At 36.6% G+C, this 15,349-nt stretch overlaps 1 protein-coding gene across 8 annotated transcripts in view; it reads left to right on the top strand.

Moving 5' to 3' along the window:
- The window catches only part of auts2a (activator of transcription and developmental regulator AUTS2 a), a 394,051-nt gene that overhangs the window by 87,022 nt on the left and 291,680 nt on the right, over positions 1 to 15,349 (top strand). For 7 of the 8 annotated variants that reach the window (XM_048179601.1, XM_048179629.1, XM_048179608.1 and 4 more), the window contains exon 3: positions 14,911 to 15,132. In XM_048179601.1, the coding sequence (XP_048035558.1) occupies positions 14,911 to 15,132 (222 nt within the window). The remainder of the gene's footprint in view (positions 1 to 14,910; positions 15,133 to 15,349) is intronic. The other variant, XM_048179615.1, reaches the window with a different exon arrangement.

The raw sequence follows: 15,349 nt of genomic DNA, 5'->3' as shown, positions 1-15,349 counted from the left end.
ATTAAATTATGCAACATGCAGTTGTTGCCATCTACAGGCATAACAATGTAACCTGGAGACATTTTTTGGTGTCAGTAATATTTAATGATTTTTTTTTTTTTTTAAAGAAGCTAATACTTTTATTCAGGAAGTATCCATATTTTTCAAATAAATGCTGTTCTTTTGAATGTTTTATAAAATATCAAAGAATACTGAAAAAGGAGATCAAGGTGTTTTCACAAAAATTGTGTGCCAGAGCACCAGATCAGCACATTAGAATAATTTTTGAAGGGTCATGCGACTGGAGTAATGACTGCTAAAAATTAATATTTGCCATCACAGTAATGATTTACATTTTAAAATATATTAAAATTGAAAACCATTATTTTAAATTGTAATAATCGTTCACAATATTAGTTTTTACTGTATTTTTTGATCAAATAAATGTAGCCATAGTGAGCATAAGAGACTCACCCCAAACTTTTGAATGGCAGTGTAGTCTAGTGTATCTGAAGCCATGTCACTATATTGATATATATCATGGCTGTTTGAAAGCACACTGCGTGGCTTTATTGCTGTTATAATGCATTTGGTATCAGAATTGACTGTGATAGTGTGGACTTTCTTTTGACCTATTTAACTAAATTTAACTTAACATAACCGTTTTATGTGAAGCTTTGTGATTTAAAGGCAGTAAAACACTTGAATAGGCCTTATGTGAACTCACTGCAGTGCCTAGCATAGGTTGGGGATCAAACATGAAAGCTGTGAATAATTATTCATATCATTTTGTACTCATCAGTTATAAAGCTATTACATTTTTAATAATTACCCCCAGAGCCCTTTTTGAGTTTTCCCTTATTTTTCATTCTGATGTTGAAAAACTGGATGAAGCCAGCTGTTGGAAAAGTGTTTTATCCCGTGGAATTAAATGACTATTATAATCATGTTAATTGCCTGGGCTAAATCCAGACGTTGCTCTCTAACCAATTGATTCTTTTGTTTCACGTGAATTTAATTAAAAGAATTTGCCCTCTCATAACATAAAAGGCAACTATCATGAAGCAACCTGTTGTGCGGCCTTTGATGTGCTCTTGAGTTGCTCTTTGATGCTTCTTATTTTGCGGTGTGATCGTATTGCTTAGAACCACAGCAGAACACTTTGCTAATCATTTAGTACACTAAACAACCACGATCAACAAACTCCAGTCTGCTTGTTGTTTAGTTTTAGAATCATCTGCTACAGTATAGTACTGATTTAAAGCACTGAGACATTTTTAAAACTATTCTTTTTTGTTCTACAGAAGAAAGTCATACATGTTTGCAAAAACATTAGTGTGAGTAAATGACAGAATTTTCATTTTTGGGTGTACTATCCCCTAAGTATTAAACTTCCTTTGTGTACTGCAGAACAAAGAAATGTATGCAGGTTTGGAACAACTTGAAGGAGAGTAAATGATGACAGAATTTTCATAAACTATCCCTTTAAAGTGCCCCTATTATGCTTTTTCAGATATTACCTTTCATATAATGTGTGATATAGCTGTTTGTGAATGTAAAAAATCTGCAAAGTTTCAAAGACCAAAGTGCATGATAAATGGAGTTATTGTCTGCCAAATAAAGAAGTGAACTTAATGAAACAGTTGTCAGTAATTCCAGTCTTATTTCCTGCACGAACCTTTGTAGGTTTGTAACAAATTTGAATAATGCCAGCCTGTTGTCTTCATTGGCTACCTGCAAACAATGTCTAATTTGACCCCCTCTTAAACACTGTAGTAATAGCTGAGGCCTGTTGTCGACATGTTGAGAAGATGGCATTTTCTGCACTGTGAATGCGAATCCACTTTGCATATACTTGTAAAGGATGAGGACTCGGGTTTGAATTGACACGGTATAACCAACGCCATCGTTACTGTTAATATTACTGTGTATAAAGTGCTGAGGAAGCTTCTGGAGCTGAGATTCAGATATGGTAATGGACATTTCGTTTCTGCCATGCGCTATAAGTGGTAGACCAATCACAACAGACTGGGCCATCTGCCCAATCAGAGCAGAGAATTCTTGATCGAACTGTTTAAAGGTGCCCTAGATTCAGAAATTGAATTTACCTCGGCATAGTTGAATAACAAGAGTTCAGTACATGGAAATGACATACAGTGCGTCTCAAACTCCATTGTTTCCTCCTTATATAAATCTCATTTGTTTAAACGACCTCCGAGGAACAGGCGAATCTCAACATTCGGGGTGTATGCCCCCAATATTTGCATATGCCAGCCCATGATCGAAGCATTACACAAGGGCAGCCAGTATTAACGTCTGGATCTGTGCACAGCTGAATCAACAGACTAGGTAAGCAAGCAAGGACAATAGCGAAAAATGGCAGATGGAGCAATGATAACTGACATGATCATTGATATCATGATATTTTTAGTGATGTTTGAAAATTGTCTTTCTAAATGTTTCATTAGCATGTTGCTAATGTACTGTTAAATGTGGTTAAAGTTACCATCGTTTCTAACTGTATTCACGGAGACAAGAGCCGTCGTTATTTTCATTTTTTAAACACTTGCAGTCTGTATAATGCATAAACACAACTTCATTCTTTATAAATCTCTCCAACAGTGTGTAATGTTAGCTTTAGCCACGGAGCACTATCAAACTCATTCAGAATCAAATGTAAACATCCAAATAAATACTATACTTACGCGATTAGACATGTTGCATGACGAACACTTTGTAAAGATCCATTTTGAGGGTTATATTAGCTGTGTGAACTTTGTTTATGGTGTTTAAGGCAAGCGCGAGCTCTTTGGGCGTGGAGCACGAGATTTAAAGGGGCCGCGTACCCTGAATCGGCACATTTATAATGATAGGCAGTTAAAAAAATTAATTAAAAAAAAACTATGGGGTATTTTGAGCTGAAACTTCACAGACACATTCAGGGGACACTTAAGACCAATGTTCCCTCTAAGCTGCGCGCGTGCGCGGCCGCGCAGAAGAAATAATTGCCGTGCAGAGAACAGGCATGAAAATGATTGTAGTAGTTTAACTGAGAAATAATTGCAGTGCTCTGGACAACCGCTATAGAGTTATTATCGCTATAGAGTTAGAACTGGTGAATGCGGTTTACAGGTTCCATAGAAAGAGAACGATTGAGCGCGTGAGAGCTGGCTGGCCCTGAGCCAAATCAGTCGCGGTAAGAAAATTGTAATGTTTGCGGACTAAATACCTCAATACGAGAGGCAACGCGAAACGAAAAGAAATGTGAAATAAAACGCCATGTTTAATGAAAAGTGGCGGAAATAACGGATGATGGGCACAGAATGCTAACAAAACTCTGAGACATTTACAGTCACACTCCCACCACAGAGATCAAACTCAAAATACATCAGTGATATACCTCAGTTTAAATAGATTATTGTGTGTGGTGGTGCTGTGGGTTTCAGGGATGTTTAGATAACTATAAACCGAGTTAACCTTCACTTTTCTTAAAAATATTTAGCTATCAGTTTAAATGCTTCAGTTTGTTTTCACTGTATAATATATTAAAACAAATGGAAGCATTAAACTGATATAATACTGTATATCAGTTTAAATACTTAAATATTATATTATATTTAATATATTATAATGTAAGCCTAATAAAAAATTGATCTCACAAGGGGATTGTTTAGGGCTCCTTGCCACAAAAAATCTTAACCTCCTGGTATATAAAATCTGAGAAATTCATAAGCAATAAACATGTAATTTTGATGGTTTAACACTGTCTGTTGCTAATAATTGACTGTACAAAAACACATTATGGTTGTCCCAAACCATCATTGTAACTGCTCATATTATATTATTATAAAGAATTGAACTGTCCTGCAGGAGGACAGAAATTATTTTTTAATAGAATTTCTTGGTAAAGACTGGTACAGTTAATACAGCAATGTGAAAAAATCTCAAGTAACCTAAAATGTGCTTAATTTAGTGACTGAACTGCTTGTTTTCAAACATATTATTTAATAAATCATAAGTTACATCAAGGGTCAAATAAAATAGAAACGGCACATTAAAGTTAAATGTTACAGTTGCATGATAAAACCATTTTTTTTGTGTGTGTTTACGTTCGTTGTACAGGTCTGATATAAAGTATGTTTTTGCTCAGGTGGCCAAAATGTGCGCTCAACAGAGAAAAGTTTTGCTCAGCGAGAAAAAAAATTAGAGGGAACATTGCTTAAGACTTATATTACATCTTTTGAAAACATGTTCTTCGGCACCTTTAAGACACTGTGAGAAAAGAGGTGATGCTGAAAAGTATATTATGAGAAACACGTGTTTTTTTTGGCCTTGGATACATGTAAAACTATTGCAGGAGACCTCAAAGACTAAATTAGGAGCCTTTAAAATAGCCCAATTGGGGCATTTTAAGTTAAGATCACAGATGTTTAAGATCACAGAGGTTACTAAACAGATATGATGAGATGATTCTGGGTTAGGATGTTTCTGTAGTACGGCCCCTGAAATAAAAAAAAAAAAAGAAGTAGCTATTTCTAAAATGTTCTAGAATGTGAAGAAAATACTGTTCAGCCCAGATCTCTGCTATTACAGGAACGGCTTTGTTACAGTGAATCTGTACAAACTGCCCAAGCGTGAATGACCTACTTCCCCCCCCACGGACACAGACTGCTTCATTCGTTCATTCGTTTATGCGTTCCCTCGCTTCCCCCCGCCGCTCCTTCCATCTGTCAGCGATTGAGCTCCATTACTTGGGAGGAAGTAGGCAGAGGGCTTCAAAGCACAAGCCCCTCTCCCTTCCTGTCATGCTGATTGATTTCAGAACAAGATGTTTGCCTTTCATGCCGTCCATGCATGACCTCTTCGGTCCGTATGGGGTCTTTATTTCCCCTTCCCTCTAAGGATTCACGCTCTTAGATAGGCCTGGCCTTTAATTAGATACATCTTTAAACCGGCTCTTATCGCTCTTCGAATTGCTTATTGAGTTGAGCTAATGAAATATTCTCTTTGATGAGTGCCGGATGGTGGAGGGTGGTTGACCTTTGTTGTAATAGAGTTGATGTCTTTTAACCTGATGGCTTCTTCCTCCCCTGCTGTTACTAAAGCAACAAGTCACCAGAGCCCATGATAAAATCAATGTAATGCATAGCCTTGAGTGGCTTAAAGGGTTAGTTCATCCAAAAATGATATTTCTGTCATTAAGTACTCGCCCTCATGTCGTTCCACATCCGTAAGACCTTTGTTCGTCTTCGGAACACAAATTAAGATATTTTTTATAAAATCCAAGAGGTTTGTTTATCCCCCATAGAAAGCAACATAATTACCGTCATTCAAGGTCCAGAAAATTAGTAAAGACATTGTTAAAATAGTCCACGTGACTACAGTGGTTCAACCTTAATGCTATGAAGCGATGAGAATACTTTTTGTGCACAAAAACAAAATAAAAATAACAACTTTAATCAACAAATTCATCTCGCCCCTGTCATTCTCCTATGCTGTTTACGTTCAGCGCTTTAATGTGCTACATCACAACGCCGGCTCAGAAATCATTCTAAAATGCTGATTTGGTGCTCAAGAAATTTTTTATTTCTTATTATTATCAATGTTGAAAATCTGCTTCTTATTTTTGTGGACACTGTGATGCATTTTTCAGGATTCTTTGATTTCTATCTTATTTTCCAGTGTACATGTATAAACATCATTAAAACTTAAATTTAAGCAAATTTGCTTTAAATAATAGAAGTTCTTTTCAGAGAATGTCTTTTCTTTCTTATTTTAAGCGTAAATCTAACAGAATTTATTAAAGTTAAAACAAGTTTCTTGATGGAGTTAATAATACACTTAAATATGCAGTATGCAATTTCTCAAAATCAAACAAATCAAATCAAACAAACACACCCCTCTCTTCATTGCTCTTCCACCAAAATGCACAAACACACAATGCAAGACTGTCTCTTTTATTATAGCAGAAGCGAAGCAAAATAATGCTTTGCAAAAAATAAAGCGAAGATGACGAACGGACGACAAGGAAGCACAAAAAAATCAACAAACAGTACACAAGAATATATTCATTGTTAGTTGGCAGCAGCACACCAGCTCCGGACCTGACACTCAAAACCAATGTTAATCACATATGGAGCAGAAACAAAGCAACCTCTGCATCCCTTTTCAGGCCTTCCCGCTTAGGTCTCTCAAGCAATGGAAAGCTTTTCTAATATATAAAGTTCTTGCCTGATCATAGCCATCATTTTTCCAGTGATATTCTTCTGAGCTTTTCCCTTTTGTAATGTCTTCTCTCTTTCTTAAGTCTTTCTTCAAATCTCCCTCTTGCACAGCTCACTCTCTCTCCTCTCCCATCATGAGTTGACACGCCCCCTACTGCTAATTGGTCAAAAGTTTGTTGTGGTGCTCGGTCCGATTCACTTTCAACAGCGTTTTTCAAAAATTGCTTACTGCATCTTTAATTCAAGAGTCTTGTTCCTAAGTCTTATTCCTATATTGCACAATTTACACCATAATATTAATTTATTTTTCTGAAGAATTTAACAAAAACGTATAATAAAGCATGTTTTTGCAGTGTAGAGACTCAGTGGGAAGACAGATGAACGTACGGTGTTTACTCACTCATGTGGAGGGCCCAGGTCCCTCTCCCCTCTCATTTCATTTACTTCACCCCCTCCATCCATCTTTGGAAGGGAACTAAATTGCTGTGTTATGTTTTCTAAATCAGTGCTTGCTTGGTCACAAACGCCTATTGCTTCTTGCAGCTTCTCAAAGCAACCGTTTATGTGCTTTCCTCTTAGTGCTTTTTTTTTTTTTTTTTTTGTTTTTTTGCTAAAGAAGTAATATCTTCCCTCAGGGCCACAGATAAGACTAATAAAACAGAGAGGCCATGGACAGAATCTCTCTCTCCATCTCACAAAAGCCTGTGTAGGTACGCTTGGCGGGGGAACTGATCCCTGGAGTGGCTCTGCTGTAGAACAGGGGTGTAATCACGGAATGGGATCGAAGTGCAGGTCTCCCATGCTGTTCTCTTTCTGTCTCTCTCATTTACTGCTGGGTAAAGGGAGTGGGAGTTTTCCTGGTTGCCTCGTCAGCATCCCCTGCATCTGTAGGATAGTGTGCACATCCCTCGTATGTGTCACTAATGAATCAGGAGGAGGTTTTAGCAGCGCAGTGCAGGGGAAAAAGTACGCTAGATTATTAGCACGGTTTGAGAATCAGCACGTTATTGAACAGATAGTCTGTCGCATACTGTTTTGTGTTGCCTTTGGCATTCCTAGCCTTTTAGTAGTTCATTATATAAATGATGTTCTATATGATAATGATTATTAAATTCTAATTTTTTTAGATTATTTACCTATGCAGGGCTCAACGCTAAGGATTTTTTCTACTGGCCCGATCGGGTTTTCAGGTACAGAAATTGTAATCTAATGTTTAGCTATATAACTATAGATTAAACTTTATGAAAGCATATCAGTCAAGAGCAGTTACAGATGCATAAATAATAATGTTTTGAAATGTTGAAAATATAAAACATTAAATACTGTTATTTGAAATTATATGAAGACATTTTAAATGTGAAATTAAACTCACCAGTAGGTGGCAGCAAATCACTGTTAATGAGCGAATCATTGAGATTCAACCGATTCATTCAAGCGGCTGATTCATTCAGGAAGTGTTGCTCAAAGACGCAAAACAATTCTGTGGACTTTGGAACTATTTTCGTTGGCGAAATACAGCGAAACAGACGATTTAGTGACTAAAAAGTTAGTCACTTGATATGAAGTTCTTGTTCATTAAACTGTACGCTGAATCAAATCAATATCACATTTGTAATCATGGTAATATTTGGAGAAAAATGGCGCTCTTTGTGTAATATGGGTTAACTATATTGAATTATATAAATATTAAATAAATACAGGGCCATTTTTGCCCCTTATCTTGAATTCTGGGGTTTTCTAAGGGCATTTTAATAGACTAAATCACACAGTGAAAGCGTGCACTCTAAATATGCACGCGCACTAGTCTAACCGACTAGACTACGTCACGTAGTGCATGCTTGCACTCAATGGGTGTGTTTTTGTTTGTTTTTTGTAAAGTAAGGGACATACTCGATAATATCAGGTCGTTAAATCAACAACTACAATATCATAGACGATATATAACGCACACACTACAGCACTGGCCCGATCGGGCAAGTGACCGTTCAGTCTACTGTCCCGAGCGTCGTTCACACTGGCCCCGGGCCATCGGGCAGTCCTTGTCGAGCCCTGCTATGTTAACATTAATTATGTATTCATTACAATAGCCTAATAGAATATTGTTTGTCCATAATGCATTAACTAATGACAACATATACTGGTAACCAGGGCCAGCCCAAGCCTTTAAAGGGCGTAGTGTTGTCAAAAGTACCGACTTCGATACCAAGTTGGTACTGAAATTTTAAAAATGTGATGCTTTTGAGTGGATTTGTAAACACCTCTGATTTGCCATTGATTTCATGCGCTCATCAGATTTGTCTGTGATTGGCTACAATGATCAGCGCATGGGAGCATTTTAAAGCACACGAAAGTGTTTGAATTTGAAAGCGGTTTGAAAGCAGGAGCATTTGAAAGCAGGCGCCTTCAGCGGACCGGTCCTTTCAGAACGCCTGCTTTCAAACGCTCCTGTGTGTATCTGTGTAAGCGCCTGGTGAAGAGCGTCATTGATGTCTATTTTACACTTTACAGTAAGGTCTCATTTGTTAAAGGGATATTTCACCCAAAAAATGAAAATTATCCCATGATTTACTCACCCTCAAGCCATCCTAGGTGTATATGACGATCTTCTTTCAAATGAACACAATCAGAGATATATTTAAAAATATCCTTAGTCCTCCAAGGTTTATAATGGTTGTGAATGGAGGGCTGCGTTTTGAATCCAAAGATAATGCATCCATCCATTAAAAAAGTAATCCGTACAGACGACCGTATGAATAGGCATTAACTAATGTATGACTTATGTGATGGAATTTGGATCAATTTGACTTTCGTTTTATTTTTGCATTCAAAAAAGTTGCATTCAGAATCCACTTGCCTCATAAATCTGAGAAGGCACATCTGTGCATTTGGATGTCTATCTGTCTGTTGTCTGAATGTGTCTTTCTTTCTGTTCAGACATCATTACATTTTCGTGGTGAAGCAGATGAAAGATAAAACCTGTGTAGACTGTAAAAACCTACTTTGCACTTGAAAGCTGTTGCCTGTGAGTGATGTTGTGTGAGATAGAGAGTACGGAAGTGTTTTTAAGTCCCCACAGCAAAAGAAGAACTTCTAGAAAGCAAGACAGCAAAGTGAACTCTAGGGAGCTTGTGTGTTGTGTATTTGTGGGTAGATGCAGGGCTGTTCTTGTATCCAGAGTTTACCTCACTAAATCTCCTGGGAAATGGCAAAAAAGTATACAAACAAAACAACAAAATGAAAACAGTTTTTCTTTGAAATTGAAGACACTCTTTGTCTTAACATAAAGCAGAATTAAAAAAAAAAGATTTTCTCTTTATTTTAAGCTTTTTTTGCACTTGTTCTGAATGTTAGAAATTAGAATGACAAACATTTTATTAGCATGTGCTATACAATAAGAATACTACAGGCAAAGGAAGAAAGTTTGAACTAAAATGCACTGAAAGACATAGACTTCTAGAATAGATATTATTACCAAAAAAGTAGGTCTTGATGTTTTTCCAAGGATAGACCAGACAAGTATAGATGAGCAAACCCAATCAAATATATCATCATATGTTTTCCCAGAGTGAACTTCTAGTGTTTCCTCTGCCAGCTTTAGAGCATCACATGTTGTTATACTTAATTCACACTGAAAGATGCATTTTAGGGCCAGATGTGCTTACAGATGGATTAATGAAGTTTGCCATGTTGTCAAAAGATCGTTGTTGTTCCCGCAGAAAAAAAGCCCACAAAATTAGGCCCATCCGTTGAATTATGTGTCCCAGACCCTACCTTGGCGCTAGTTCAGCACATACTCGAGCACTAGTGATCATGGAAGTGATTGCTGTGGAAAAGCCATTCAGGTTCACGCTCAGTATACTTGACAAACTCAGTTTCCATATCCTCAATAATCTCTTGCACTTTTCTGTCATTCCAGCCAGTTTCCAGAACGCCTTAGATTCCACCTTTCTCTAAAGTCTCCCTTCATACAGCATTGCTTACTGTATGCTTTTATGGCACTTTTGATTAAAATCTGATGTATTTTGAAAAAAATAAAAGAAGGATAATCTACATTATTGACTTAGATACTCAAGGGATAGATACTACTGTTCAGAATATACTGTCTACTGCATACTATTTTTTAAAAATCACTTTAAACTGTATGCCATTATAATGGTTTCAGATAGGGCTGCACAATGTATCGTTTTAACATAGATATTGCGATGTGCACATCCGCGATAGTCACATAGCAGGATGTGCGATGTAAAGTATAGGGATCTTAGCTGATCCATCATAGAGTGAAAGTTGATCATTTGCACGTGTTTTAGGTCCTATTAGTTTAAACATTCAAGTGATTTTAAACCATTCAAGTGCTTGAAGATGCGAAAGAGAACTCAATTCGGACCTTGCACACTGTTTTCTGTGCCCATATAGAGCCGAGTTCTGTTCTCTTTCATGTCTATTTGTGCTTTAAAGGACACATACACGCAAAATCTCGTCGATTATGCTTGTAAACACAGTCTCTTATGTCTTAAGTAAACATAAACAACTAAAACAGATGCTTATTAATGGATCTGTGCATTCGGTCTTAAAGTGACAGCAAGCTAATAAACCTGCTGCTGTCTCATTAATTTTAATCAAACAACAAAATACAAAGAGAAAATCGCCTTTTTGTAGTTTTAACACAGATTAATTATATTTAATTTATACAGGGAAGGCTGTGCAGTGTTAATTTACATTTGATTATTCAATTTCTTTTCCTGAATGCTATTAGACTTACCTGAAAAACATATTTCATTTTTATCTTTTGTATTTATCTATGCTTGTTTATTATTTTCTATGCAGATTCACTCCCCTACAAAATCACACCAATCATTATAGAATGATTAATTCTTTCCATATAGAGCTATTCAAGTCATTTGGTGAAATTTTCATATTGTAGTATATATCGCAGAAAAACAAAATATCGCAATTTCAGTTTTTCTAATATCGTGCAGCCCTAGTTTCAAATTGTATTATGCTACATTGTTGTCACATGACCCTGTTAAAGTCACCATGAAATCAAAACAGACAATTATTATTTTTTTAAAGGAATATAGATAATTTATAAAATAATTTCCCCTCCCACAAAATAATTTCCCCTCCCACTTGCAAACCACAATGATCCAATCAATTCCCGATGGACAAAATCAAGTCTCGCCATACTTTTTTTTTTTTTTTTTTTTTGAAAAGCCGCTCACAACTTTCATTTCATGCCAACTTTAAATTGCATGTTTAATTGATAGGACTAGAGTTTTCCCATTACAAATGCCATCAATTTTAGAAATAAATATTCAGTTATTTGTATAATAATTTGGTGTCATATATGGTGTGTGTATTTTCAAATTATATATTAAAATAAAATGTTCTCATTATTGTTAATTTTGTCATATTTCTAATGCAGTTTAAGTCATTTATCACATTAAAAGTGGTCAAATGCATTGTGGGATATACACTGCAAGTTTTGTCAAATCATCTGTTCATTTGAATTTCCAATACCCAAATTCTACTTCCTTCCTTTCAAAGATAAGTATGTCTGAACACAGTCTTAGTCTCGTCTAGATGTCGTTTAAGAAGAGCCTTCTCCTCTCAAGCAGCGGAAATGAATCAAGCCCAGCTTGAATTTTTTTTTTTTTTTTTGAGTCTGAATGATTCTGATCGCTGACTAGAGAGATATGGAATGAATAGAGGTTGTCCCTGAGCACAAATACCCAGAGTGCTCTATCAGAGCTGAAGAGTTGATGGCTGGTTATCAGCCTGTTGTATCTTGCAGTCCTGACATGCTCCGTCTGCTCAGCCAAGAGTTCTTTTGATGCCTCTGACTTCAAGTACATGAACAAGGCTATTAAACATGTAATGTCTCTGAAGCATGTAATCTGATTTAGTACATAAGTTTAACATGATGGATCAGCCCCGCAGGCGGATGAGTTCTGATGATGTATCTGCTCAAAAACACACACACACACACACACAAACACACACACACACACACACTTGCACAGTAGAAGGTTTCTATAGTACATACAGTTTGCATCAGAGCTTAAAATGAAGAGCGTTAAAGGAGCTGTCATTTTATAAAAAAAGCGAAGCTCTTGAAAATGAAATGAAAAGAACAGTTTTCTACATCTCTGAAGTAAGATATGAAAACTTTGGCCCTGTGGAGAGGCATATGATCATTATTTTTACATTAAAAACAGCACTCTGCTGCCCATCCTTTTTTAACTGGTCTGTACCCTTTTGTCATTTTTTTGGACAAAGATTGTAATGCATTTTGTATTTTGCCATTGCGATTTCGAAAGAATGTGTAATTAAAATAGTTTTGCAATCCCTCCTTATGACGTATGAAAGCGCATTACTTCTGTTCAGAAGTTTGGGAATCAGTAAATATGTTTTTGAAAAGTCCCTTGTGCTGACCAATGCTGAAATTATTTAATAAAAAATAGAGTAAAACAGCAATTTTGTAAATTATTATTATACACTGTAAAAAATAAAATCGCTACAAGTTGCCAAGTCACTGTGCTGTTCCTAGTAGGCGTTCCTACTCTGAACTGTATCGAATGTCTCATTTTTCCTTCCTTTAGTGTACTGTTTTCAGCACGGGAAGTATCTATCTCTCCGTAGCTGGAGTATAATAATGTAATTGATTCGTTCTGTAAGCAGAGATATGTGGCGATACACAGCTCCCCTGCTTTGTCATATTGAATATTGATCTTCCTGTCTAGAGTCCTCAGTGGATGAGAAAGTTCTGTGTCAGACCGGAGCGCTGCGCCTCTGCTTCCTTTGCTGATCTTCAGACTCCTTTTTTCAGAACGCTTGTTTTTCTGTGGGGTAAAGATTATTTTATTTAGCAGCTTGGCAGAACAATGTTTGCTGGAGGAAGACAAGCATACGCCTACTGGAGCGTGCACTGCTTATGTTGTGTAATGTCTTTTAGCACAAACAATATATCCAGTCTATAGCATGAATGGTCTTCATGCTGTTTATTAATGGTCCTGAAAGACATGAAACAGCATTTGCATCTCATTTACATCACACTCAGTTCCATAATGTTACATATTTCAGAGTGAAACAGAATATACACATTTTTAAATGTTTTTTGAAAGAAGTCTTTTATGCTCACCAAGGAATTTATTTGATCAAAAATACAGTAAAAACAGTAATATTGTTAAATATTATTTCTATTGAAATTGTTTTCTATTTGAATATTTATGCTGAATTTTCAGCAAGCATTACTTCTTTAGTGTCACATGATCCTTCAGAAATCATTCTAATATTCTGTTTTGCTGATCAAGAAACATTTCAAGAAAAGGTTGTGCTGCTTAATTTTTTTGAAAACCCCTCCCCCCCCCCCAGAATTCTTTGATAAATAGAAATTCAAAAGAACAGCATTTATTTGAAATAGAAATCTTTTGTAACATTATTAATATCTTTACTGTTGCTTTTGATCAATGTAATGTGTCCTCCCATGATTTACTCACCCTCAAACCATCCTTGGTGTATATGACTATCTTCTTTCAGACGAACACAGTCAGTGTTATATTAAAGGTGCCATCGAATTAAAAATTGAATTTACCTTGGCATAGTTAAATAACAAGAGTTCAGTACATGGAAATGACATACAGTGAGTCTCAAACTCCATTGTTTCCTCCTTCTTATATAAATCTCATTTGTTTAAAAGACCTCTGAAGAACAGGCGAATCTCAACATAACACCGACTGTTATGTAACAGTCGGGCTCATTAATATGTACGCCCCAATATTTGCATATGCCAGCCCATGTTCAAGGCATTAGACAAGGGCAGCCAGTATTAATGTCTGGATCTGTGCACAGCTGAATCATCAGACTAGGTAAGCAAGCAAGAACAATAGCGAAAAATGGCAGATGGAGCAATAATAACTGACATGATCCATGATAACATGATATTTTTAGTGATATTTGTAAACTGTCTTTCAAAATGTTTCGTTAACATGTTGCTAATGTACTGTTAAATGTGGTTAAAGTTACCATCGTTTCTTACTGTATTCACGGAGACAAGAGCCGTTGTTATTTTCATTTTTAAACACTTGCAGTCTGTATAATGCATAAACACAACTTCATTCTTTATAAATCTCTCCAACAGTGTAGCATTAGCCGTTAGCCACGGAGCATAGCCTCAAACTCATTCAGAATCAAATGTAAACATCCAAATAAATACAATACTCACATGATCTTTGTAAAGATCCATTTTGAGGGTTATATTAGCTGTGTGAACTTTGTTTATGCAATGATAGAGTCGAGAGCTCGGGAGGGGGCGCAGAGCGTGAGCAATTAAAGGGGCTGCAGCCTGAATCGGCGCATTTCTAATTATGCCCCAAAATAGGCAGTTAAAAAAATTAATTATAAAAAATCTATGGGGTATTTTGAGCTGAAACTTCACAGACACATTCAGGGGACACCTTAGACTTATATTACATCTTGGCACCTGGCACAATGGCACCTTTAAAAAATATCCAGACTCTTACAAGCTTTATAATGGGAATGAATGGCACTCCTGATTTTGAAGGCCAAAAAACTGATGAATTGTGCACCATAAGATGTATTATAAAAGGGAAAAAGATTCAATTTTGATTGCATGTCTCCTATAATGGGTCAAAAATGTTTAATCCAAAAATTGCTTTATACTCATATCTCATATTTTTTTTTCTGTCAGAAGGACATGACCCTGAAGCCTCACGAGCGGAGGCAGAACCAGGCAGGACCGCTACGCAAGAAGAAGCCTGGCCGAGTGCCAAATGGACTGAGCTTGGACCTACACAAGAACCGACTCAACCACAACAACCACCAGCACCACCACTCAGACCAGGAGAACAACCCTCGCCTGGCCCATACACACAGCAAGAAGAAGAAACACCTGCAGAAGAAACACCGACCTGTGAGTCTAACTTTATCTCACTATGTGTCCAGAAGTCATGAATGTTATCTTTTCAAACAGGAACTGGGAGCATTGATGTATTTGATCAATTTTGTTGCTAGGCCTTGAGTTTAAAGGCTTGAAAGGATTGATCTATGATTTCCCACAAGTGCATGAGCTTCAGCATTTGGTTGGAGTAAAATTGGTGTCAGACAGAGATGCATAATGGTTTTATCAT

The sequence above is a fragment of the Megalobrama amblycephala genome, linkage group LG2 (assembly GCF_018812025.1).
Source record: "Megalobrama amblycephala isolate DHTTF-2021 linkage group LG2, ASM1881202v1, whole genome shotgun sequence".
NCBI classification, from domain to species: Eukaryota; Metazoa; Chordata; class Actinopteri; order Cypriniformes; family Xenocyprididae; genus Megalobrama; species Megalobrama amblycephala.
Note: the sequence above shows the minus strand (reverse complement) of the source record. Positions and strands in the feature narration are given on the sequence as shown.